Genomic DNA, 25,163 nt, shown 5'->3' on the forward strand with positions numbered 1-25,163 from the left:
CATGGTGACCTCGAAAAATAAATGTGTAGAAAGATGTAGACAGAAACTGCACTGGTACAAATACATTATCCTACAAATACAATAATCCTATAAACAGATTATCTTACAAATGTGTTGCACTACGTATAAATGATCTTAAAAATATATAATCCTACAAATATATTATCATACATGTACATTATCCTACAAGTACAATATCTGACTAATATATTATCCTACAAATACAATATACTACAATATCTGACTAATACATTATCTTACAAGTACAATATCATAAAAATACAATAATACAACAAACACATTATCTTACAAATATGTTGCACTACGTACAAATGATCTTAACAATATTTTATCCTACAAATACAATATCATACAAACAAAATATCTGACTAATACATTATCCTACAAGTACAATATCCTACAAATACAATGATACAATAAACACAGTATCTTACAAATGTGTTGCACTACGTATAAATTATCTTAAAAACATATCATTGGACTATACAGGGTGTGAAGTTATAACACTACGCAGTTCGTTACTTTCACTTCTCCTTCTACAACCTCAGTGGATGAGTTTCACGCAGTTTTAAGTGACGTAGAGGCTGATTCTAAATTCCCATTGGTTCAGAGGATGTCCCCGCCTCACAGTTTGTCCTCGTCTCCCCTGTTTCCGTCTCTTATCTCAACTGTCCGTCTCTACTTAGAGCCAGGAGCTCGTCTACCTTCAGTCCAGTGAAGAGGAACCAGCAGCGCTCACCATGTTCTCTGTGCTTTCCCTGCTTCTACTGGCAGGAGCACACAGCGCGACGGCGAGTGAGTTAAAGTCACGTTTCTACTTTATTTGATTGTGTTTGATCGATTTGAAGTGAAAGGGAAAAAGCTCCACGATGAATCAAGAAACAGTGAAACACAAAGCCACATTTAAACTCAGCGATAAAACAAAGCGTTTCTTGTCACGTACACATTATGAACTTTATTATTTCAGACTTAGTTGTTCATGACGTGTCTCATGTATCATGTTGGTTTATAAAAAGGTTTTGTTTTTTATTGTAGTCAGTAGATGGCGCTGTTTCCATAGTAACAGGAAGCTGCTGAGCACAATCCATTTTTAAGACGTAGTAGAATATTCAAAGTAAAGAGTGTCTGGATTCTGGAGCAGATGTTTTATCTATGAATGTGTTTTTGTGTTTGTTTACTTCACAACAGCTGAAGTTGTGTTGAATGTGCTTCATGTCTTCTTGACTCTGAGTGATTTATAAAACAGTCTGAAAACTAAAGTCATGACTTGAACTTTTTCTTGCAGGGATTCACTCTATGAGGAATTTCCATACTGCGTCGTCTCAAGTTCCAAACTTTCCAGAGTTTGTGTATGTTAGTTTGGTTGATGACGTTCAGACCGAATACTATGACAGCAACACAATGAAACTAGAGGCCAAACAGGACTGGAAGTTAAAGGCAAATGATGCACAGTACTGGGAGAGTCAGACTCAGATCCTTTTTCGTCACCAGCATTGGTTCAAAGCCAACATGGAAATCGCAAAGGAACGCTTCAACCAAACTGGAGGTTTGTTTACATTTCACTCGCTAATAATAACACAACACACACTCTCTCACACACACACACACACATTCATACTCATACACCAAAACATACACACACTCTCTCTCACAGACACAATCACATTAACACACACTCACACAAACGCACAGACACACATTAACACACACACAATCCCATTCACACACAATCACAGACACACAATCATATTCAGACACACAAACACATACATACACAGACACACACACACAAACATACAAACACAAACAGACACACATTCTCAGACACACGCACTCACGCACACAGACACACACACTCTCACGCACACAGACACAAACAGACACACATTCTCACACACGCAAACACACAATCAGCACACACACACTCACACACACACACACACATACACTCCCTCTCACACACACAAACACAAACAGACACACACACTCACGCACACACAAACACACTCACACACAGACACTCTCAAACACACTCTCACGCACACAGACACAAACACACTCACAAACAGACACACATTCTCACACACGCAAACACGCAATCAGCACACACACACATACACACACATGAACTCCCTCTCACACACACAAACACAAACAGACACACATTCTCAGACACACACACTCACGCACACACAAAGAGACACAAACACACTCACACACAGACACTCTCAAACACAGTCTCACGCACAGACATAAACACACTCACAGAGACACACAGACACAAACACACACTCACAAACACTCCTGCTCACTCACACACACACACATATTTCTGTAGCATCACACTAGAACCTCCCTCAGAGGAGAACAAACCTCCACCAAGGCCCAACAGTGACTCATAAACATCCGTCTCCTGAACGTGTCTGATTTGTTTCATCAACATTCGTGAGTTTCTCTCTGAAAATCAAGGAAAACGTTGAAAACCCTGAAGAGATAAAAGCTGATCCTGGATCAGCTCCTGATCTGCTCCTGAGTTTCATGAGTTCTTCTCTGACCCACAACACATCCTTCCACTGAGTTTACTGATAACAACTCATTCACAGCTGTTGATCTTTATTATTTTCTGGTGATCAAGTCATAAGTTAAATGTCTTTTTCAGCACTACAGTATATAAATGTCTTCTGGCTTTGACTCTGTGTTTGTGTGAATCTAATCTAACATGTAATTCTCTGCTGTGCTCTGTTAATTTTATATATTTAAGGTTCAAACCAATCATTATTGTTGATTATGTATTTTTTTAATTAATCAATTACTTGTTTAAACTGAAGAAAATATCCGAAAGTAGCGAAAACTGTAACTGTTTTTAATTCATCAAAAAGTACGAGAAGCAACAAACTCTAATATTTAAGAAACATTTTAGATTTTTACTTGATAAAAAAATTCTGATCATTTAAAAATCTATTGATCACATGTTTGATTAATTAGTAAATATTTTGGATCTAATCTAAAATCTAATTCATGAACATTTCTCTGTGTGTGTGTGTGTGAGTGAAATTGTGTGTCTGTGCGTGTATGTGTGTCTTTGAGTGTGTTTATATTAGGGCTGTCAATAGATTAAAAAAAATTAACTAATTAATCTCACATTTTGAAATTCATTAATCGCGATTAATCGCGATTAAAAGTTTGTTTTTCTTCTAAAGACTAAATCTAATGAATTAACGAGTAATCACTTCAGACAGCCTGTATTTTACACAATGCTGTGTTTTCAAAGAGACTCAGGCCTATAACACCTACCTATAAAGTGGCAGCCAGGTCGTTAAATATCATGTATGATAAATTGTGTAAAAAAAATATTTAAAAACAACAGCTGAAAATATTCCCAATGTCCTTGGAAACAATAACACTGCTTCTTTCTTCAGTGAAACATCCAGATTAGTAAAAGGTAAAAAAAAAAAGGTGTATTTGAGACACCATTACGAATACGTATTCTCCACATCGGCTTGAGTGAAGAATACGTAATTTACCCTCCACACCCGACATTGAACGAAGCGAACAGCGGAGAAGTTCTTGAAGATGGATGACATTAAATTAATAATTGAAGTGGAGAAGTAAAGTGAGCTGTATGATCCTCAGCACATATGAGGCAAAAATACAAACGTTGGGACGCTGTTGCAGTTAATGTTGGAGCAACAAGTAAGTATATGCTTGAAAAAAATGATTAAATGCGGTTTTTACTGCAGGCTGATAACAGCAAAAGTATGTGATATTATTGGCGCTGCGCGGCGCTTCAGCAGCGCAGAGTAGGACTACACACACGAACAGGCGCACAAACACACACACACAGTTCGAGGAAGATTACAAAAATGCACATGAGAGGACGGAAAGAGTGGAGTTGCCTGTGTGACGGTCTCTGTTTGCACTGCTGCTTTCTTCATTCACTTCACTTGACTCAGGCTTAGTGAAACAGTTTAACTTTATTTTCTGTAACATGTAACGGGACACAGTCACAGTTATCTACAAAAGAAAAGTTGCATATTACTAAACAAGTTTCATACACTAAAATAACCATTAGAAACTAACTAAAACACTAACAGACAGAGCGACACAACTCACTCAGACCGGGGGAATCTGCTTCTGAGATAATAAAGGGTGCGCTGCTTAACTAATCCCTAGAAGTTCCTGCTGTGGGCCTTCAAAATAAGACAGACACGGCAAAATAAAAGAAATACAGTTCAGCCAGCGCTGAGCCAGGGTGGCAGCGAGCGGACCCTTGTTTCGCTGGATCCGTTTGATAACCTCCAAGGCAGAATTCCACCGGGTGGCAACATCTTGAACTAGCAACTCTTCTTGCTGTCCTTGTGCAGTTTGCTGGTCTTTCAGACGGGACTTATCATTTGACGGGCTGTGTTTGAAGGGCGACGCTGGCAGCTTGCTCGAGGAGCTGAATTTTCTTCCGCACACCGGATGTAAACAAAGCTGTGTTAACTGCGTCAAAATATTTTATCGCATTAATCTAGGTCACAATAATCTCATAGATTAACGCTTTAACTTTGACAGCCCTAGTTTATATGTGTGTGTGCTTGTGTGTGATTTTGTGTGCGCGTTTGTGTGTGTGAATGTGATTGTGTATGCATTTTTTGGTGTGTTAGTGTAATTGTGTCTGTGAGAGAGTGTTGGTATGTTTTGGTGTGTGTTTGTGTGTGATTGTGTATGTGTGTGTGTGTGTGTGCGTGCGTTTATGTGTGATTTGTGTGTGTCTGTGTGTGTGTCTGTGTGTGTATCTGTATGTCTGTGTGTGTCTGTCTGTGTCTATGTGTGTGTCTGTGTGTCTGTGTGTGAGTGTCTGTGTGTGTGTCCTCTGTATATGCGAATCTGTTTGTGTGTGTCTCTGTGTGTGTGTGTGTGTGTGTGTGTGTGTGTGTGTGTGTGTGTGTGTGTGTCTATGTGTGTGTGTGTGGTGAAGATGTGATAATAACAGCTCAGATCTCTGTCTCTCTCTCAGGTGTTCACATTTTCCAGATGATGGAGGGATGTGAATGGGACGATGAGACTGGGAAAGTTAAAGGTTTTCAGCAGTATGGTTATGATGGAGAAGACTTCTTATCATTGGACCTGGAGACAGAGACGTGGATCGCTCCAACACCAAAGAGTGTCTTCGCCAAACTGAAGTGGGATCAGAATAAAGCTCTAATCGCATATCGTAAGAACTTCTTCACCAAGGTTTGTCCTTCCTGGCTGAAGAATTACCTGGAGCAGGGGAGGAGCTCTCTGCTGAGAACAGGTGACATCACAGAACCTCCATCAACTCAATGTTCCTCTTTCTTTCTCTGTGGCAGCGAACGAGAGCAAATACACAAACACCTGCTGGGACTCTGCTTCCTGTCTGTTATCATCACTCTGTCTCTCTCTCTCTCTCTCTCTCCATCTCCTCCCTCCACCTCCTGTCTCTCCCTCTCTATCTATTCATTTTGACTCACAAATGAACTGAATACATTTTGGAGGACAAAGGTCAAAGATCAATGTCACAGTGACCTCATATTACTGTGAATGTGACAAAATAGCACCGCCCCTCGGGAACTTCATTACATCTGGGACAGTTCACTTGTGTCCTCTGAAGGAAGCCGTCCCTGAGTTGAGACCCAGCCGAAGCCTCCTCCCTCCTCACTGCCCGACCGACCTGCACTCACTTTGCACTTTAACAGAAAATACCAACATAAATCAGAAGTGATCAGGACCTGTCCACTACAGGAAGTTTACTCCATAGATACTGTGATATAAAACCTGTTATTAAATACTGTGATATTACTTTTACGTCATATCGTCCTCCCCAGTGTCTTTGACTCACTTCAGCCTCTGTCTCTCACTCACACCTCACAGTTTGTCCACTTGTCTCGTATATTGACAGACATGACTAATGCAAAACCCATAAACTGTATTTATTTTTCCTCCCCAGAGCTTCCCAGGATTTCTCTCCTCCAGAAGTCTCCCTCCTCTCCAGTCACCTGCCACGCTACAGGTTTCTACCCCGACAGCGCCATGTTGTTCTGGAGGAAAGACGGGGAGGAGCTTCATGAGGACGTGTACCGTGGAGAGGTTCTCCCCAACCATGACGGGACCTTCCAGATGAGCGCTAAGCTGAAGGTTTCCTCCATCTCCCCTGAAGACTGGAGGAGGTACGAGTGTGTGTTCCACATCTCTGGTGTGAAGGAGGACATCGTCACCAAACTGGACAAAGACTCAGTCCAGTCCAACAGAGGTGAGACTGGAACCAGTGAGGACGCTGGGAAACACACAGTTCATCTACAGTCACAGTCCTGCAGGTCATGTTGGCTGATGTGTAGCAGGAGAAGTTTTCTTTCATCAATGTATATAAATACATTTTGATCAGTGTTAAACCAGTGCATGTGCCCCCCCCCCTTCACCATCATGTGATCCTTAAAAATTAAGTGAGTTTTAATGTGTCTGCAACCGTGTCTGAGGATTTTATTACTATTATTATTATTATTATTTATCAATCAGATGTACACATTTATAAATTTTTAAATTTACTTGTATGATTGTATGATTTTATTCCATGAAGAGTTTCTGCAGATCTCAACTAGAGCCAGACTGGTTTATCACTGGTCAGATGTGAGCCTTTCACAGACAGACTGGGATCAGGGCGGATGTTTGATATGAAAACTTTTATTCTACAGAATTAATGAAGCAGAAAAAACAAACAAATCTCTCGTTCTTTACCTCGAGTAACAACAGACATTTAGGTTCATTTCTTCAGGCCGTTTATAACCATTTCAACCATAGACTGTAAATAAAGATGGACGACATGACGGCTCCTCAAAGTGAAGCCAAAGCGTCTTGGTCGCTGATTGATGTTATAAAAACAGAGTGAAATGTCAGGTTTGACAGCTCATGATTGACAGAGCATGTGTTTCGGCGGGACCTCGTTACCGTGGTTCCATTCCTCCGTTCACTTCTGCACAGAGTCCAAATGTGCAAGATGGAGGCGTTCGTATCCGGGATGTTTTAGCTTCATATCTGGAAAGTGGGAGGAAGTGGAGACGTGTCGTCTGTGTTTATTTCCATTAGTCTATGATTTCAACATGTGAACATTAAAGTCTCTGTTAAGACTCGACTGCTGCTCTGTTGGAGAAGATGAGTCGGTGAAATGATTTAGTTACTGGAAGTAAAGTTTAAGACAAACCAGCGTGAATAAGCACAGATACAGTCATTATGTACAGAAGAAAACTGAAAGTAGAAACAACATCAGGACAAACTCACACGTTTAGAGTCTGTGTGTGTTTGTTGTGTCTCAGGACAGGATTGTGGTTCAGGGAGATTCTTGTCGTCCAACCGGCTTCATCTGTTCAGGTTGTGATGCTTTGTTTTTTATTCCACTCAACAGAGAAGCCCATCGGCATGACAACCATCATCATCATCATCGCTGCAGTGATCGCTCTCGCTGTTGTTCTCGCTGTCATTGGACTCATCGTGTACAGGAAGAAGAAAGGTGAGAGACCAACACAGAAGCTTTGTCCTGGTGTTTTGATTTCAGACTTTCTAATTAATGCTCGTTCAGATCAAACCTCATGAAACAAACTTCAGTTCCTCACACACCAACTTCTGTTTCAACAGCTGCAGGGTTCACACACAGTTTTCTCACTTCCCTCTGCACCAGAGACTGTTTATAAAAAGCTCAGCACACAGCGTCCAGCACACAAACAATAAAAAGTGACATAATGTTGTCGATTTTGAGGAGGATCGCTACGAGAGAAAAACATGACACAATTCAGTTTGTGTTTTTACTGTAATAACTGAAATCATTTGTATTTTCTTTTTATTTCAGCCCAATGTACTTCACTTCGTAAGTTAAACTTCTGATTCTATTCTGTTTTCTTTTTATACTAACGTGCTTTATGAGGACATCACATCACGTTTGCACAGCAGCTGAAAGTACTAACATGTCCAGTTTTATAAAACACCCCCATTACATTTTTGGTCCTCTTTGTACTGGTCCACTTTGTACTGGTCCACTTTGTACTGGTCCACTTTGTACTGGTCCCCTTTGTACTGGTCCACACCGGCGACAGTCAGGGAGGTGTTATGTTTTCAGGCTGTTCATCCGTTCGTCCCCATCTTGTGAACACGATATCTCAGGAATGCCTCAAGGGAATTTATTCAAATTACCACAAATGTTCACTCAGGCCTTGTCTACACTTCTGCCCTTATTTATTTCAGTGGATACGAGGCTCCCAAAAGGAACCCGACCCAGTGCAGGACTCAAGTAAACCCTCTGTAGATTAGATAGTGTTGATTTTGTTCTGAAGAGAGTTTTCAGGACTGTTCTCTGCAGTGTTGGTGGTTTGTAATGAAAGTGTCTGTTCAGAGGAGGATGGACTAACGATGTGTTTCTGACCTCACAGCTGTAAAAGATCCAGGTTCCTCACAGCCGCTGAGATCAGGTGATGGAGGTTCTAATTCTCCAAGTGAGACGTCCTCCTGAACACAGTGAGTTGCTTCATCTGTTCAAAAAAACTGCCTCAAACTAAGTGCAAAGTCACATATGTGTGATCATGTGTAAAACCTCTGTTTTAATTAGAAATAAAAGAATCTGCTGAGAGCGATGCACAGATCAGAAACCTTCACGTTAATAGGACAGATTAAATGTTGAATTAAAATTCAAATATCAGCAATATCGGAGTAAACTTTAATTTCACTGAGAGAATCATGGAAATATTAGGTCTCAATACTGTAAATACATAAAATACATGGCTTTGTGGAACTGAACATTTAATTTTTATTTATTTTTTCTCTCTTCAGGTTTGTGGACGAGAAGCAGTGTCACCACAGTCTCCCCCTTACGCTGGGAACTCATTGATTATTCATCACTCAAATCATAAAGTGATATTCAGGGTCAGACATTGATTGAAATACAAACAACACAACTGACAAATACGGGACAAAAATGGTGGCGTTGATTAAATTTGATCTTTTAGTTAAAAATAAGAAACGTAAACTTCCCTCCGATAAATGTTTGTTTAAATATTGGTAAATCGAATGAAGATTATTACTTTTTCTTTACCTGGAGTGAAGTAAAACCCATTTTCAAAAACAATGAAAGTATCACAACACTATTCACATACAATTCATTTAAACATCATCTTAGTTACAGTTTAATATTCCTGGTGTTTGGGCCTCCTTGTAAAATCATTAAAATAATACAAATCTAAATATACACATATAGAGACCCACACATCCTCATTTCAGGGTCTGGAAATATAATCTGTCTCATGATTCCATAAATCTGTTGGTATGTGACTCAGGTATCTCGAGAACTGTCATTTAATCAGCTTCACACTGGACCTGTGTGTTGTTCAGGGCCCAAGGAAGTGCAGCGTTGAATCTGGTGGGATTTGGACAAGTGATGCAATCAATGTTAATAGAATTCAATTAAGTTTATAAATTACACACAATAATGAGTTGTTGTCACACACGGACACACAACACAAGCATCAGTACAACATTTGTTTTCCATTGTGTAAATATACAGATTTTATTTTATTTCTAATTTGGCCTGAACAAGAAATTAATTAATCAAGTGTTGCTTGTTTTTTGTTTGGTTATATTCATACTTTGCTGTGTTCTTCACCTTTAAAGGAGACATATTATGCCCATTTTACCACAGTTGATATGGTTCCTTGGGGTCTTAATGAAATGTCTGTAACATTTTTTGGTCAAAATACCACAAGTATCATTTAAAACAGCAGCCTTTTTACCCTGTCTAAAACAGCCCTCCTCAGATTGACCTGTTTTGAGGGCCCCGCCCCCCTCTCACCCAGAAATACACTTTGTGCCATCAGTAGCCATACTGTACACAAAGGAACACTTTATATTTGTGTGTCACCTTTTATTCTGTAAATACAATGTAAACTTTGCTCAGCCGTTACAGGTATTTGGCATACAGAAGCTTTGTTAGCTGGTGTTGGGGCTATCTGGCCCAGAGAATCAGAGTGGTCCTGCCCTCCTGCGTGGTTCTCCAGATACGCAGAGTGTTCCCTGATGCTCAGGGAAGTTAAACAGGGTTCAGACCTGCCCTTGATTGAACCTCGACACATAGCTGGCTATAACTTCCTGCTCGTCAGGTTTCTCATACTTGGCAGAGAGATCCTCGGGTATTGAGATCTTCAGCACCTCATTCACATATTGGGCCGGGTCCTGAAAAACCTTGTGAAAGATGAGGTCCAACAGGTTATCCACGTAATCTGTAATTCAAATCGGAAAAAAGTTGTACATTTTGCACTTTTTTTGAATTTATTATTTTCTTTTTATAATTATTTTGTAATTATATTATTCTATTTATCGTGAAGACCATTTAAAGACAGCAGTTAATTGATATGTTATTTATGTTTCACATACTGTTTGTACATTGTTTGACTTTTTTAAGTGTACATTGTTTGGCTTTGTGGAATTTTAAATAAAGCCTGTGGACTCACGGAAGGTTGCATCTGCTTTCACCAACTTTGCTGTGCACTCGCCCTTCTTATATTTTGGGAAGCTCACTCTAAATAGCGGCAAACCAGTTGAACTTGTTGCTTGGGGACGGCCAGCATTTTCATTGAAATGCAGGGCTGCCAGGTAGAGTCTTTGGGGAGAAAATAATATTAATAAGAGCATGTGTGTATGCATGTATAATAGTTTGTATAATAAATAATAGGTATACATTTCTTTGAAAAAATAATCATACTGTTACCTGCATAACATTCCAAGAAAAGGAAAGACAAGGTTTTTGGGTGCAAAACGCAGAATGACGCTATGGAAAGACTCCAACGACGAGGTCTGGTAGTGAGGGCTCAGCTTCCCCACATCTTTCAGAATCCTCTTGTTAGTCAACACCTTCTCTAATCTGCAGAAGGCTGGTGTCCCTGTAAAAAAAAGGGGGAGAAACATAACTATAGATTCAAAGTGATTATGGCATTTGTTATTTGGTTTGTTTTATTTATATATATATATATGTATATATAAACATAAGCTTTACATTTGCAATGCAAATTTGGTGAACATACCTGCTGTCAACCATTTGCTCTTGTCCCTAGAAGTGTGTTGCGGATGCAAACACTGGGGGAAAACAGGGTCTTATGGGAGTGGATGCCTTGGACATGGTTGAGGATGGAGGTCCACTTAGCCACTCTCTCTGGCCCTGATGTTGACATAGCGGCTGTCCAGTAGATGTGTTTTTTTATGCTGCGAAGCCACATCTTCAGTTTCACACATTCTTTGTCCTGGGAAATCTTGACCAGTTTCTTGTACAGTCCTAATAAAATAAATACAATTTTAGTCATGCACAGACACATTATCATCATCATCATTATTTATTCAGGGAGAATTGACTGAGCACACGGCTCTTTTGGAGACACAATAATTAACATGGCGAAGTAACTTAGGGTAAACAAACCTGTACTTTTGTAGTGAGGTCGCAGTATTTTCATAGAAAGCTGCATGCCATATGTGTGCATCTTGGGTGGGTCCGTCTAGCATGCTACGTGATGTACCCTAGCACCGTTGCGTGAACAGATGTGCTTGCCTAAACAGCAAAAGCAGCAATGTTATTCATGTTGTACCACTGTCATGCATACAAGGCTAACCCTAACCAATTAGGGCGGGTAATGAATAATCGTTCTAGTCCCGCACATTATGACAACAACATCCTCTGGCATCTTGAGCGAGCGTAACTTCCTACAGCAGATGAGTGCAGAGCTGCCAACTTTTCAAAAAACCTTGGAGTGAGATTTTGTGGGGGGTGACCAAACTTTTGCCGCCCACGCAGCCACACACGTTGGTGGCTCAATTATCAGGGAATTGGAATTAATTTGGCGTTGTACACATGTTGTGCATTCTGGTGGTTTGTGGGGCCCAAAGTCATTGATAGGGGCGGCCTACTGGAGATGGACAACATTGGTTACATTCTGTGAAGCAAAGACATAGCTGAAGGTTCACCCCCAGGAAATTTTGGTTTAAGTAGATGTTATTTCCTGCATTCTAGTGAATTTTTGGGTGGTATGCTAAAGATGTGCAATACCTGAACTTATTCTGATTCATGTTCATCTGATCATGACTTGTAGGGCCTTCTAGACTTGAGCTGAACATTCAACCGGAAAACTATTGTTGTGCCTGAATGACTGTCTATGTACCACAATATAGCCTAATTAATAGACCTGTGTTTAAGAATAGACCAAGGTAGGTTGATTGACATTTTGATTACAATGGTATTGTACTGGCATGTGGCCAGTGGTGTATAAAGTACTAGAAAGTCATACGTAAAAGTACAGATATCTTACCTGAAAGTGACTTCGGTAAAAGTGAAAGTCACCCGCCAGAAAATGACTTGAGTAAAAGTCTTAAAGTAGCTCATATTAAATGTACTTAAGTATCAAAAGTATCTGGTGTTGAAATGTACTTAAGTATCAAAAGTAAAAGTACAAGTACCAAAATTAAAAATGCAAAGTGCTTTTTATAGTAGGCCTATACAGACACAAAACAACCCAAAATGTTTCTCCTCAAGATTTATTTCAACTGACTGAAAAATTATAACAACAATGTGCATATAATGTATAATTTTACAAATTTTGAACCCTAGATGCTGAGGTTCAAATAGTAATGGACCAGCGCATCTGAACTTCTAGAGACAACAAAGAATCAACTATAAACAAGTGCCTCTTGTGTCTGCCCAAGAACATTAATAAACCACAGTATAACCACTAAAATATTCTGTAAATATCACTAAACATGGAGCTCTCATCAGGAGCAGGAGTGACGATCCGGTCTACCTCCTGAGCCACAGCAGCTAAAACATGCAGCTGCAGAACCAGAATTTCTGTCCTGTATTCAACCTAATCACAAACCTTTATGACGTTAGGTCACGTTTCCCCTGATAAGACATGAGATGTGTCATCCAGGGGCGTCGTTAGGCCTGTTTTAGGGGGGCTGAAGCCCCCCTAAAATGTTCTTCAGCCCCCCCAAATAATTTTTGGGATTTAAAAAAAAAAAAAAAAATTTAATTTTTTTTTTTTTAATTAAACTATTGCTTTACACATCGACAAGTTATTTATAACTCTAACATGCTACATATGTGAGTGCGTTTCTGCTTTGTATGTTTTCTCCAACTTAAAATTACAATCCAACAGCCTCTCATCATACTTAACAATAAAAGACAGGGCACTAGGACCTTGGGGAGTCTGCATTGCTGCTGCGCTGGCTTTCTCACTCTGCCAAGTAACGTCTCTCATCAAGACAGCAGGATTACAGCCAAGGAGTTTAGCTCATAGTAAATGATGCACAGAGTGAAATTGTAAGTACAGGTGGTTACAGAATATGGCTATCTGTAGTTTCTAACGATTGTTACCTGCTTAAATTTAGGTTTACTTGAGGCAAATGAAAGGGAATATTGTAATGAGCTATGTTAACACTAAGCTAGCTAGCTAGCTATTTTGTTAGAAAATGTCTCCAGTGAGCAAGAGTGTGAACGAGCAAATTTGAAATGTAAGAAATAACTATCAACAGCTCTCTATTCTTCGCATTAATATCTATCTCTAGTATTTTAAAACAATAATATCAGTGCCTATAGAATGTTTTTGTTTATAATCAGTTAATGCTAGTGAAAACTAAATGTCATAGTGTCCCTCATAACGCTATTGTACCGGTATATCATCCAATTCATTGACCAGATGGATATTAGAAGATTCTTTAGCAGTGGTGACAGATAACTTCTGTTATTTTATACTGAATGAATGCAAGCAAAGATACAGAGAAAAATCACACTCTTTCTGATTGAACCAATCTATGAACTGTCTGAAACAATGGATATCCGCAGCCCCAAATGAGCCCAAAAAAAATTGGCGCGCGCTGCGCGCGCAAATGTTCAGCATCCTTAGGGGCTAAGCCCCCCCTTTCTTTCAATCCTAGAAACGCCCCTGGTGTCATCATATCACAAATGTACCATTTTGTGTTTTGCCAACTTAACTTCAGCTACTTTACTTGAACTTAGTAAAGTTAGTCTATGCAAATACGTTTACAAATCCATTAAATATTCTATGTTGATTATATTTCGAAATAGCAGTAACACAATTTCAAGTTTTCATTTTCACAGTGTAGAAACTGAAAGTTGAGGCTCAATTTTTCTTGTGTTGGGTTTTTATAAATAAATGTTAAATTAGGCTGCTTTTCTGTTTCATTCCTTTTGTACTTGTGTTTTTAATAAAGTCTCTGATGTTTTCTGGGATTTCTGCCTCTTTGTGATTCAACGTTTAGAAAAGTTCAACACATCTGTGAAAGTTCAAATGTTCATTATTGTCACAGAGAATAAACTAATGTGGATTTGACCGGTAAGAGCAGCAAGGAAAAAGCTATTTGGTCAAACCTGTGACTCTCAACAGAAAAATGACAAAGAAATTTTACACATGACAAGAAAATGATTGTGGTGGTTTTATTATGAAGTAAATTCTCCTGTTTGATTTGCTGCTGTCTTTAATAGTCTCACTATTATTATTATACAGTAGTTTTTGTAGTCGTGTGTAAAACCACTGTGTGATTGAGTGAGTTTTCATCATCAGACATGAGCAGATCCACTGATCTCTCACTCACACTCACTCAGATCCGAGCGGTGCTTTACTTTTGGGAGAGGTGGTGGACTAGTGGCAGAAACTTGGGCTACTCGCAGAAAAAGGTCACTGGTTCGATGCTGGTTTGACTCCACGGTTCGACTCCACGGAGTTTCAACAAAAACTTACCTGGATAGAATAACAACATAAAAGACATTGTGTTAGGTGATGTTATGTCATCACCTAACACAACAGGTGATGACATGTTTAGTCGCATGTTGTCTTTTAACCGCTGGCTGTCGAGGTGGTGTCCTGTAAACGGTGTGGGCTTTGTGGATAATTGGCAAACTTTTTGGAGTAAACCTGGTCTTGTTAGGAGAGACGGCGTTCATCCCACTTGGGATGGAGCAGCTCTCTTATCTAGGAATATTACCCAGTCTATTACATGACAACCCAGAGTTGGGACCAGGAAGCAGAGCTGCAGTGCTAAACACTTCTCTGCGCTCCCTCTGGATCAGTCACCCAACCGCATAGAGACTGTCTCTGTCTACCGTCCGATTAAATTATTTAAATTAAACAATAACACAGCGAGAACTCCACACAATAATCTTATAAAAATTAACACAACCTGTGGAACAACACAGGAAACTAAGACTTTCAAATGTGGTCTTTTAAACATTACATCACTGTCCTCAAAGGCTATTTTAGTTAATGAACTAGTCTCAGACTACAATATAGATTTATTGTCCCTTACTGAGACGTGGCTGCATCCTGATGAATTTGTCAGTCTAAATGAATCTACTCCCCCCAGTCATATAAATTCACACGTTCCCAGGGAACTCGGGCGAGGAGGTGGAGTTGCTGCTATTTTTAACTCCAGTCTATCAATTAATCCTAAACCCAAACTCAGCTACAACTCATTTGAATGTCTTGTTCTTAATCTTCCACGTCAATCCAGGAAACACCAACAGCCAATCGTATTTGCTGTAGTTCACCTGCTCCTGGGGCTTATACTGAATTTCTAACGGAATTCTATGAGTTTTTAATCAAACCTAGTCCTAAAGACCGATAAAATTATTATTGTTGGTGACTTTAATATTCATGTTGACAATAATAAAGATAGCCTGAGCGTAGCATTTATTTCAATACTAGACTCAATTGGTTTTAGTCAGTGTGTACATCAACCTACTCATTGTTGTAACCACACACTTGACCTTGTATTATCATACTGTGTCAAAATTGAACATTTAACAGTACTTCCGCGCAATCCAATACCATCAGACCATAATTTAATAACCTTCGATTTTTCATTATCTGAATATATGCCCCTAATAAAAAACTCATTTTCTAGATGTCTACCTGATAGTGCTATAGCTAAATTTAAGGAAATAATTCCGATTACATTTAAACCTGTATTATCCGTCGACTTAAACAACAAATTCTTTAAAAACCCGAGCTCTATTGAGATTGACCACCTCGTAGAAAGCTCTGCAGACTCATTACGATTAACATTAGACTCAATAGCGCCTCTAAAAAAGAAATGTGTAAAACATAGTCAATTAGCTCCGTGGTATAATTCCAAGACACATGAGTTGAAACAAATATCAAGAAAATTAGAAAGGAAGTGGCGCTCGAGCAACAGTGTTGAAAATCTCCTAGACTGAAAGAGTAGTGTTAAAGAATATAAAAAGGCTCTCCACAAAGCAAGAGCTGCCTATTATTCAAAACTAATATAAGAGAATAAAAACAACCCAAGGTTTCTCTTCAGCACTGTAGCCAGGCTGACAGAGAGTCACACCTCCACCGAACCCAGTATTCCTCGATCCCTAAATAGCAATATCTTTATGACCTTTTTTAATGATAAAATTCTAACTATTAGAAATAAAATCAACCATCTCCTGCCCTCAATTGGCACTAATACCCTCCCAACAACAGAGATCTCAGAAACGGCTGAGAATCCTTCCCATTACTTAGACAGCTTCTCTCTGATCACCCGTGATCAGTTTACCAAAATAATCTCAGGTTCTAAACCAACAACCTGTATCTTAGAGCCGATTCCAACTAAATTACTTAAAGAAATTCTGCCCCTAATAGATAGTTCGCTTCTTAACACAATCAATCTGTCATTATCATCAGGTTATGTACCACAGTCTTTTAAAATAGCTGTAATCAAACCCCTACTCAAAAAACCCACCCTAGACCCAGAGGTTTAAGCAAATTACAGGCCAATATCTAATCTCCCCTTCCTGTCTAAAATCTTAGAAAAAGTTGTAGCCAATCAGCTGTGTGAGATCCTCCAGGAAAATAATATATATGAAGACTTTCAGTCTGGGTTTAGAACCAATCACAGCACAGAGACAGCCCTGGCAAAAGTCACTAATGACCTTCTAATAGCTTCAGACCAGGGACTTGTGTCTGTCCTCGTTCTGTTAGATCTCAGTGCAGCATTCGACACAATTGACCATCAAATTTTATTACAGAGACTAAAACAGTTAATTAACATCAAAGGAACGGCCCTAAACTGGTTTAAATCTTATTTTTCTGATCGCTCCCAATTCGTACAAATTAATGATGAGTCATCGGTGCGCACCAAAGTTAACCATGGTGTCCCACAGGGGTCTGTGCTCGGCCCAATTTTATTCTCATTATATATGCTTCCACTAGGAAACATTATCAGGACACACTCGGTAAATTTCCACTGCTATGCGGATGACACCCAGTTATATTTGTCAATAAAACCTGATCAAAGTAATCAATTAACTAAACTTCGAGCATGTCTCAAGGACATAAAAACCTGGATGACCCGCAATTTTCTCTTATTAAACTCAGATAAAACTGAGGTTATAATACTCGGCCCTAAACACCTTAGAGATACATTATCTAATGATATAGCTGCGCTAGATGACATTGCCCTTGCTTCCAATGACACAGTCAGGAACTTGGGAGTGATCTTCGATCCTGATTTGTCCTTTAATAGTCACTTAAAAGTAATTTCTAGGACCGCGTTTTTCCACTTGCGTAATATCTCAAAAATCAGACATGTCCTTTCGCAAAAAGATGCAGAAAAACTAGTCCACGCCTTTGTTACATCGAGGCTGGACTATTGTAATTCATTATTATCAGGCTCCAGCAGTAAGTCGTTAAAGACTCTGCAGCTGGTCCAAAATGCCGCAGCACGTGTCCTGACGAGAACTAAGAAAAGAGAGCACATTTCTCCAGTATTAGCATCGCTACACTTTCTTCCTGTTAAATCAAGAATAGAATTTAAAATTCTCCTCCTCACCTTCAAGGCCCTTAATGATATGGCACCTTTTTACCTTAAAGAGATGTTAATACCATATCAACCTACTAGAGCACTCCGATCCCAGAACTCAGGTTTACTTGTCGTCCCTAAAGTCTCTAAAAGTAGAGTAGGAGCCAGAGCTTTTAGCCATCAAGCCCCACTCCTGTGGAATAATCTCTCACTTTCAGTTAGGGAAGCAGACACGCTCTGTTCGTTTAAGAGTAGACTCAAAACCTTCCTTTTTGATAAAGCTCATAGTTAGAGCTAATTTGTGCGATGTTCCAAATTTGATTAAATGGCAAAAACCCCTGATGATGCTAAGACGCACAGGGAATTTATGACACAAGACACACGGAGCTTCTCTTTCCTGCTTCTCCTTCCTTTTCTCCATATTTATCACATCAAGATAATTCTTATCTGATCAGTACATGTTACTAACTTGACCCCTTTTCCCGGAGTTTCTGTGCCTTAGCGCCCGCGGATGCAGGGCCACAGCTGTGGCCGCACCATGGATTATGATTGTGGATCGCGTGTCGGAGGTCGCAATGGTGGATCCAGTTCGGTGGATTCTGTATCGTGCCTGCTGATCGTCGTTGTAATGGAGGATCCTTTGTCGCGTTGGCATCGGATGATGAGGGACCACGACCGAGGCGGCAGCTGATAATGGATTCTAACTGGCGGCGGTGGACAATGACTGTGGATTATAGTGGATCCCATCCTGATGCTGGATCGTGGTCTTGCTGCTGGCCAGAGACTGTGATTGCAGCGGGACTGCCTGACACATAGTATTGAAAAATGTTTAGCCTAATGGATGCTGCTAAAAATCCTGATGATGTTTTCTTACACCTGACATCTATTGCACTTCTGTCCGTCCTGAGAGAGGGATCCCTCACATGTGTCTCTCTGAGGTTTCTACATATTTTTACCTGTGAAAAGGGTTTTTAGTAGTTTTTCCTGACTCTTGTTGAGGGTTAAGGACAGAGGATGTCACACAATGTTAAAGCCCCATGAGACAAATTGTTATTTGTGAATGTGGGCTATACAAATAAAACTTGATTGATTGATTGATTGACTCCCCCAACATCTGCTCCCCGGGCACTGTACATGGCTGCCCACTGGTCTGCTCTCTGTGTGTCTGTCCAAAGATCACACCAGATGGGATAAATGCAGAGGACTAATTTCCCCATTGCATGAGTGTGTCTATGCATGTTTGTGCATGTGTGTGGGATAAATAAAGTGTATCTTCTTCTTCTTCTTCTTCTTCCTGGGAAAACTAAAATCTGCCCCGAAACTGATGAAATCGGAACTGTGAAGGAATCAGTTTTTGGTCTCAACTGGATGTAATGTGGGGAGCAGCTGCTGAGCTTTGAGTGGCGAGACATGTTTGGCTTGATGCTCCGTGGACGAGGTGGAAGCAGCAAAGGAGGGTTGAGCACTCTCCTCTTCATCATCGTCAAGGACTATGATCTTATCCGCCATCGAGGCGGGAGCCACCGCCATCCAACACACTCCTTATTTCTGCTTTCAGAAAATACAAACAGGAGAATGTTGATCAAGGAAACCGATACTGCAGGATGTCCTAGAAGCAACAGACAGCTGGAACATTTAGATCAGACAGGAAATATATCAGCTTCTGTTATGATAGATTAATAACAGTAACACACAAAGAATAAAATTACTTTTTCAGCATTTCAATAAAACTAAACAAAGCAGCAACAATAAGTCTATTTATCTATTTGTCAAGATTAATCAGCAACTATTATCATAAACAAATACTTGTTCCTGGTGTCAAAGATGTTTTTTTCACCATTGTCTGGTTACTTGTATGATTGTAAGCATGATCACAAAATAACTACTTGATGGATTATAATAAGACTTGGTGGAAGGATGTGTTCTGGGCCAGGAAAGAACTCGTTAAATGTTGGCTGCGGAATGGGATTGTGGACAGATCCAGGAACGTTTTTCACTTTTCATTGTGATATGAGTTCAGGTTTTAATCTGATTCTGTACAAAACTGTACAAGATGGTGCACGTTAACAACGCTGGTTTTATTCTGAAAAGGACAACGGGAGTCACATTGTCTCATAATACTGTTTTACGGTCCCATTGTTTTTTTTAAGTACCGGTCACAATTGTTATAATAATAATGTTCCATATATTTCAGTCATGAATGCACATGAAGCATTTATTTCTTATACAATGTACAAATTGTGAACGGTTTTATTTGCACAATGTGGTGCAAATAAAGTATTTTTGCAAGAAAACCAAGGGAACAGAAATCAATGTAATGTAATTACACCCACAATGCACACTTCAATTATACATTGATATGATTTTTTAAATAGTTCCAAATGCTTTATTTTCCATCCACCAGAATTATTTGTTTGTGCCATTATCTTCTCCTTTCTAAGTACATTTTATTTTCTAATAGAAACAGCATCATTCCTACATTTGTCTGAACGACAGACACACACTCACTAACACACAGTGAAACTAATAAGCAACATGTGATGACAAAACCGAAATAACACACACATTACAAAACCAGATTAAGTTTGGAAAGTTTTCATCTAACATTAAATGGACCATTTGTATAAAGAGGTGGGTTTCTAATCGAACTGACCACTGACAACACATTCACACACACATTCAAACTGCACTTCTCACACATCAGTCAGATTGCCAGCTCAGCATCCTGGTCAAAGACACTTCTGAGCAGCCAGGGATCGAACCACCGACCTTTTAGTTGGTGGTGGCACGCTCTAGCTCCCACTTCACACCACACACACACACACACACACACACATGCACATACACTCAGCTGTTTTCCTTCTCAGTGGTGATCATTGCTGAACAGGGAGCATCCTTACACATATTTGTTGTTCTAAATCCAGTGTTTGAAAAATGATCAAGTTTCCAACAATATGTCACTTTACAGGAGAATAGTAAAACAGGATTTTTTTTAGATGAACAGAAACCTGTTTCCTTTCAAATGTACCTGATTCCTGCCTGTTATTACTTTTGCACAAAAAGATAAAATGTGAAAATAGTTAAAACAGAATTAAATAAAGCTTAAGAAGGCGTCCAGCAAGATCTGTAGAAAAAAACCCTCTAAAAACTAATGTTTCCACAGATTTATCGCTAAGCTCGAAATAATTGTCTGAAAGAAAAAGGAAACATCACTCCAGAGTTTCCAAAGCAGACGGTTGGTGCTGGTGGCTCAGTGTCACTCCTCAGTCGACTTCTTTACTTCTCTTTCTGTCAGAGGGCAATGTGGAAAGTTATTATGGAGAGGTGAGCATCACAGAGCAGCTCCAAACAAATACAACACTAATCTGAACACATTCCAAAATATCATCATTCTTATTATTATTGGTGTTGAAAAAGTTACCTTTTCCACTTTATCTGCCACATCAGTGCCTGTAAACAGTGAAATAAACAGCAGACAGTTAAAAGACAACAATTAAAAACATATTGACATATCTCACACTTACAAAAAAAGTATATTTAGTTTTATTAAATTGTATTAATGCAGTGTCAGTTCTAAACCGCTCTATTTGGCCTGTTATGATTTCTCTGAAACTTTAAAAATGACCTTCAGTAATTGAGCCACAGGACATAAAGAGCTGCTGCAGGACTCAGTCCACAGAAGCTGGAGTAAAGAGCTGCTGCTGCTGCTCAGAGCTGTTCACCTGTTTATTTAAAGTTCAGAGAAGTTCGACTCCATGTGCAGAAGCTGAACTGCAGAATCAGTGTTCGTTGCCCTGAACCTGTTGTTGTCATGATCGACAACGTCACTTTTGTTGTTGAGTCTCAGAAGCTGCTGCTACAAAGCGCTGGTCGCCTGTTTAGTCAAAGTTCATTAATATCGAAGTTATCAAATTGATTCAAATTCAACACTGAACAGGACCTTCAACAAGTCACATGAAAAGCTGAGAAGATGAACGGTTCTTGAGATATGAAAAACTCAGACAGACAGAGATGTCTGGAAGTAGTAGATAGATGGTGAGAGAGTATCAAGCCTTTCTCAGCTTGAAACCACTAAATGGTTCAGACCATTCACAACACATGAATAATATTATTATTGTCAGTTTAGAAATAATGTTTCTGTTCAATTGCTGTTGTTTGATTTGATACCTGAGCTGGAAATGGTCCAGGAGACAAACTTGATGAGACCGTAGAGCACGAGCGCCACACCGACCATCGCCATCGAGTCCTCGATAGACGGAGAACCGAATCCTGGAACAGAGAAGAACACACAACTCAAGCTTTAATGGATTCTCTCATATCAGATTTGCTTCTTTATTGTCAATCATTTAATCTTTAACATTTCACTGTCACATGTAGCAAACGAGTTAAAACGGTTCCCCATAGAAATCTATTTCTCTCAAGGATGAAATGAAAAGAGTGAACATCAGTTTTACTTCAACATTACTTTGACTCTTTGCTTTTATTTCAAACTTTACCCGTATCTTATATTAACAAAACCAAATTCGTCCACGTTACCGATGACACTGAGGGACGTGCTGGCCCGGCGTGTTCCTCCAGGGTGGACGGCCACACAGGTGAGCTCCCCCCCCATGCCCAGGGTAGAGGTGTCCAGCTCCAGCAGGGAACTCTGGCCGTAGGTTCCGTCCCACGCCTGCCTGTGGCCCGTTACGCTGGCTGATTCCAGAGCTCTGGACTTCCCATCTGCGCCTTTAAACTCCCAGCTCAGCTCCAGGGAGAGCGGGGCGAAGCCGGACGCTTCACACTGGACGACCAAGGTCTGTCCGGGAACAGCCAGGGGCAGAGGGGAGGGGTGGAGGGAGAGGGAGGGAGGTTCTGAAAACAAACAAGAGAAAGTTCATCATTTTACTCTTGTTCCCAATGAAATCTCATTTAATATAGAGCTGGTGCTAATTCTATAACTTGTGTATTTCAGTCTGGTTTGAAAGCAAATGTTGTGCAATCTGTGACAATTCCCAGGCACCGGGCGCAGGGGGGGGGGGTCGATAGAGCTGCGTCTCCATGCATGTGAGTAAATACCAAATTAACTGGAAATCTGTTCCATTGTTTTTAATAACAAACAACAGGAGTGAGAGCATCATCTTTCCCCTCACCTACGATCTCAAGCTCCATCGCCACCTGAGCCTGAAGGTACGGCAGATGCACGGTGCAAATATACGTCCCGGAGTGACGCACTTCCGTCTCCTGCAGGATCAGGGAGGCATTTCCTTTCTGGTGCAAACCCTCAAAGTCCAGTGTGGCCCCTTCCTCCTGGGAGTCAGCCACACGGTCGGTCTTGCCGTCGTAAGCCAGAACCAGTCGTCCTTTGCCTCTGAACTGGTAACGCCACTCGACGGCGAAACCCGACCCGGACAGAGGCGAGGAAGGATCGACCCAGAAACCACAGTCCAGCAGCACTGGCTCCCCGAGCCGGGCCTGCACTGAGACGGTTTCACTGCTGACACTCAGGATCACTGAGGAAACAGACAGGGAGGAGGGACAGATTCAAACCACCACATACGACTCAGGGACGATCAACATGTTCCTCAGTGTTACCATTTGACTCTTTGGTTGCCGTGGGAGCCCGCATGATGCTGGAAATGACCAGCTGTTTGTTGAGCCCCAGCAGCGCAGCCGAGAACCAATCAGCTTGCAGGTACACGGGGCTGAAGCCAGAGTCTGTGAGTGGAGCAACCCATTGGAGTGTGGAGGGCTGGTGCAGGAAGGGGCTGATCTCACACTGGGCCTTCTGCACCGAGCCTCCTGTGGGGGGGCTGAGGGAATGGTGGCAGAGCGTGGCAGCCGGGTCTGAGGACAGAGTCAGAAAGTTAACATGTAACCATGGACTGTGGTTAAAGACGGACGTCTCCACTTCCTCCAAACATCCAGAGATGAAGCCAAAACATCCTGAATACGAACGCTGCCATCTTGTGCATTTGGAGCCAGAGACTTCGTCGTAGATATCGGGGGGGGGGGGGGGGGGGGGGAGCCGCGGCAGCAAGGTCCCCTCAGTCTCATTGTGAGCTCACCTGTAACAAAGAAGATTCTGTCTGGGTCGATGTCGGAGGGAATCTGTTCTGACGCTGCATCTCGGCTGTTTGCGTCTGTGCTGATATGAAGCAGAGACTTCTCCTGGGTCGTGGCTCCTCTACGAGCAGCATGGTCCTGTACTAACCAGCACTCCACCGCCGGACACCTGCTGCTGCTGCTGCTGCTGCTGCTGCTGCTGCTGCTGCTGCTGCTGCTGCTGCTGCTGCAGGCTTTAGACAGTTTAACAAGAAAATGACAGAGAAATAATGTAAATAAAGTGTAAAACATGAGTTTAACAAGATAACACAATACTGATATTATAGCCCGTATTAATGTGTAATCAGTGGTGGCAATACTCCATCAGTCCCCCTGAATTAAACAGTGAAACACAGAGTTAACCTGCTATAGTTACATTCACTAATAAGTCTGTTGCAGATTCAGTGTCATAGGAAATGCAAAATGAAAATGAATTATACATAAATTATACATAATGTCTTCTGGTAAAATATTTAAATATGGCTGTACAAAATTACAGTCATACTCTGATTAATTCCACATAACAACAACAAAAATATTATTATTATTATTAGTTTTTTAGTTCACTTTCTAGATGGGTGTAATAACATTTTCTACCACGAGAGGGCGGGGTGCACAACGCCACTGCACGCTTCACACCAAACTCCATCAGAGATATACTGAAAACTTAAAGAAGTGATCTCACATGGGGACAAATCAATTAAATAAGATATTTGACAAAGTAACTGCGTCTTTATGCTAAATTCGGCTCATATATGACTCACTCACGTTTTACTGTATTGTAATAAACTGAAAGTACAAGTTGTTTGTGTACAGTATATCCTTCCTTATGTGTTAAAAAAAAGACTTTGGATGACAAATACTAATTAAAATTATAATTCAAATGTCCATTTGTATTGAGGGACAGTTAGTTATTGTATTACATGCCAGATGGAGAGTTGATCTCTCCATGAATGTGTGTTTCCTGTTTCTAAAACGCTACAGAAAGGTGAACCTACCTTGGATGCAGCAGGTGACAGTGAGCAGGCAGAGTTTAGAAAAGGTAGAAAAGTCGGTCATGGTGTTTGTTTCCCTTCTGCTGACAGATTCTTCTCCGAGCTGCTGATAACACGCAGACTCTAGTGTGGAGAGATCACTGGTTTTCCCCTCAAGTCCATTTTCATTATAGTTTCACTTTCACGGACACACAGTTTGTCAAGTTAGCCACGAAAAAC

At 40.5% G+C, this 25,163-nt stretch overlaps 2 protein-coding genes across 2 annotated transcripts; one reads left to right on the top strand and one right to left on the bottom strand.

Moving 5' to 3' along the window:
- The first annotated feature begins 676 nt into the window (after positions 1-676).
- Positions 677-10,536, top strand: LOC133025636 (major histocompatibility complex class I-related gene protein-like). The gene is made up of 8 exons (XM_061092351.1): positions 677-816; positions 1,307-1,567; positions 5,024-5,302; positions 5,975-6,277; positions 7,424-7,528; positions 7,865-7,882; positions 8,442-8,526; positions 8,839-10,536. Exons 1-7 carry the CDS (start codon positions 762-764, stop codon positions 8,519-8,521), a joined length of 1,101 nt encoding a protein of 366 aa, XP_060948334.1. The 5' UTR covers positions 677-761; the 3' UTR covers positions 8,522-8,526; positions 8,839-10,536.
- A 9,386-nt stretch (positions 10,537-19,922) lies between these two features.
- On the bottom strand, positions 19,923-25,143 carry LOC133025612 (tapasin-like). Its single transcript, XM_061092324.1, has 8 exons — positions 24,948-25,143; positions 23,913-24,143; positions 23,440-23,691; positions 22,998-23,357; positions 22,402-22,719; positions 22,033-22,134; positions 21,287-21,315; positions 19,923-21,153 (listed from the first exon to the last, which is right to left on the bottom strand). Exons 1-8 carry the CDS (start codon positions 25,006-25,008, stop codon positions 21,142-21,144), a joined length of 1,365 nt encoding a protein of 454 aa, XP_060948307.1. The 5' UTR covers positions 25,009-25,143; the 3' UTR covers positions 19,923-21,141.
- Between the last annotated feature and the right edge of the window lie 20 nt (positions 25,144-25,163).

This window comes from Limanda limanda, chromosome 19, assembly GCF_963576545.1.
Source record: "Limanda limanda chromosome 19, fLimLim1.1, whole genome shotgun sequence".
Classification (NCBI taxonomy): domain Eukaryota; kingdom Metazoa; phylum Chordata; class Actinopteri; order Pleuronectiformes; family Pleuronectidae; genus Limanda; species Limanda limanda.

Bases quoted from the DNA above. Each gene is read 5' to 3' on its own strand.
- LOC133025636 (XM_061092351.1), top strand. From the start codon at position 762: ATGTTCTCTGTGCTTTCCCTGCTTCTACTGGCAGGAGCACACAGCGCG. The intron at 817-1,306 runs GTGAGTTAAAGT...TTTTTCTTGCAG, and splicing joins AGCACACAGCGCGACGGCGA to GGATTCACTCTATGAGGAAT. The intron at 5,303-5,974 runs GTGACATCACAG...TTTCCTCCCCAG, and splicing joins GAGCTCTCTGCTGAGAACAG to AGCTTCCCAGGATTTCTCTC.
- LOC133025612 (XM_061092324.1), bottom strand. From the start codon at position 25,008: ATGACCGACTTTTCTACCTTTTCTAAACTCTGCCTGCTCACTGTCACC. The intron at 23,358-23,439 runs GTAACACTGAGG...CTGTTTCCTCAG, and splicing joins GGCAACCAAAGAGTCAAATG to TGATCCTGAGTGTCAGCAGT. The intron at 21,316-22,032 runs GTATCAAATCAA...CACTGTTTACAG, and splicing joins CTGGACCATTTCCAGCTCAG to GCACTGATGTGGCAGATAAA.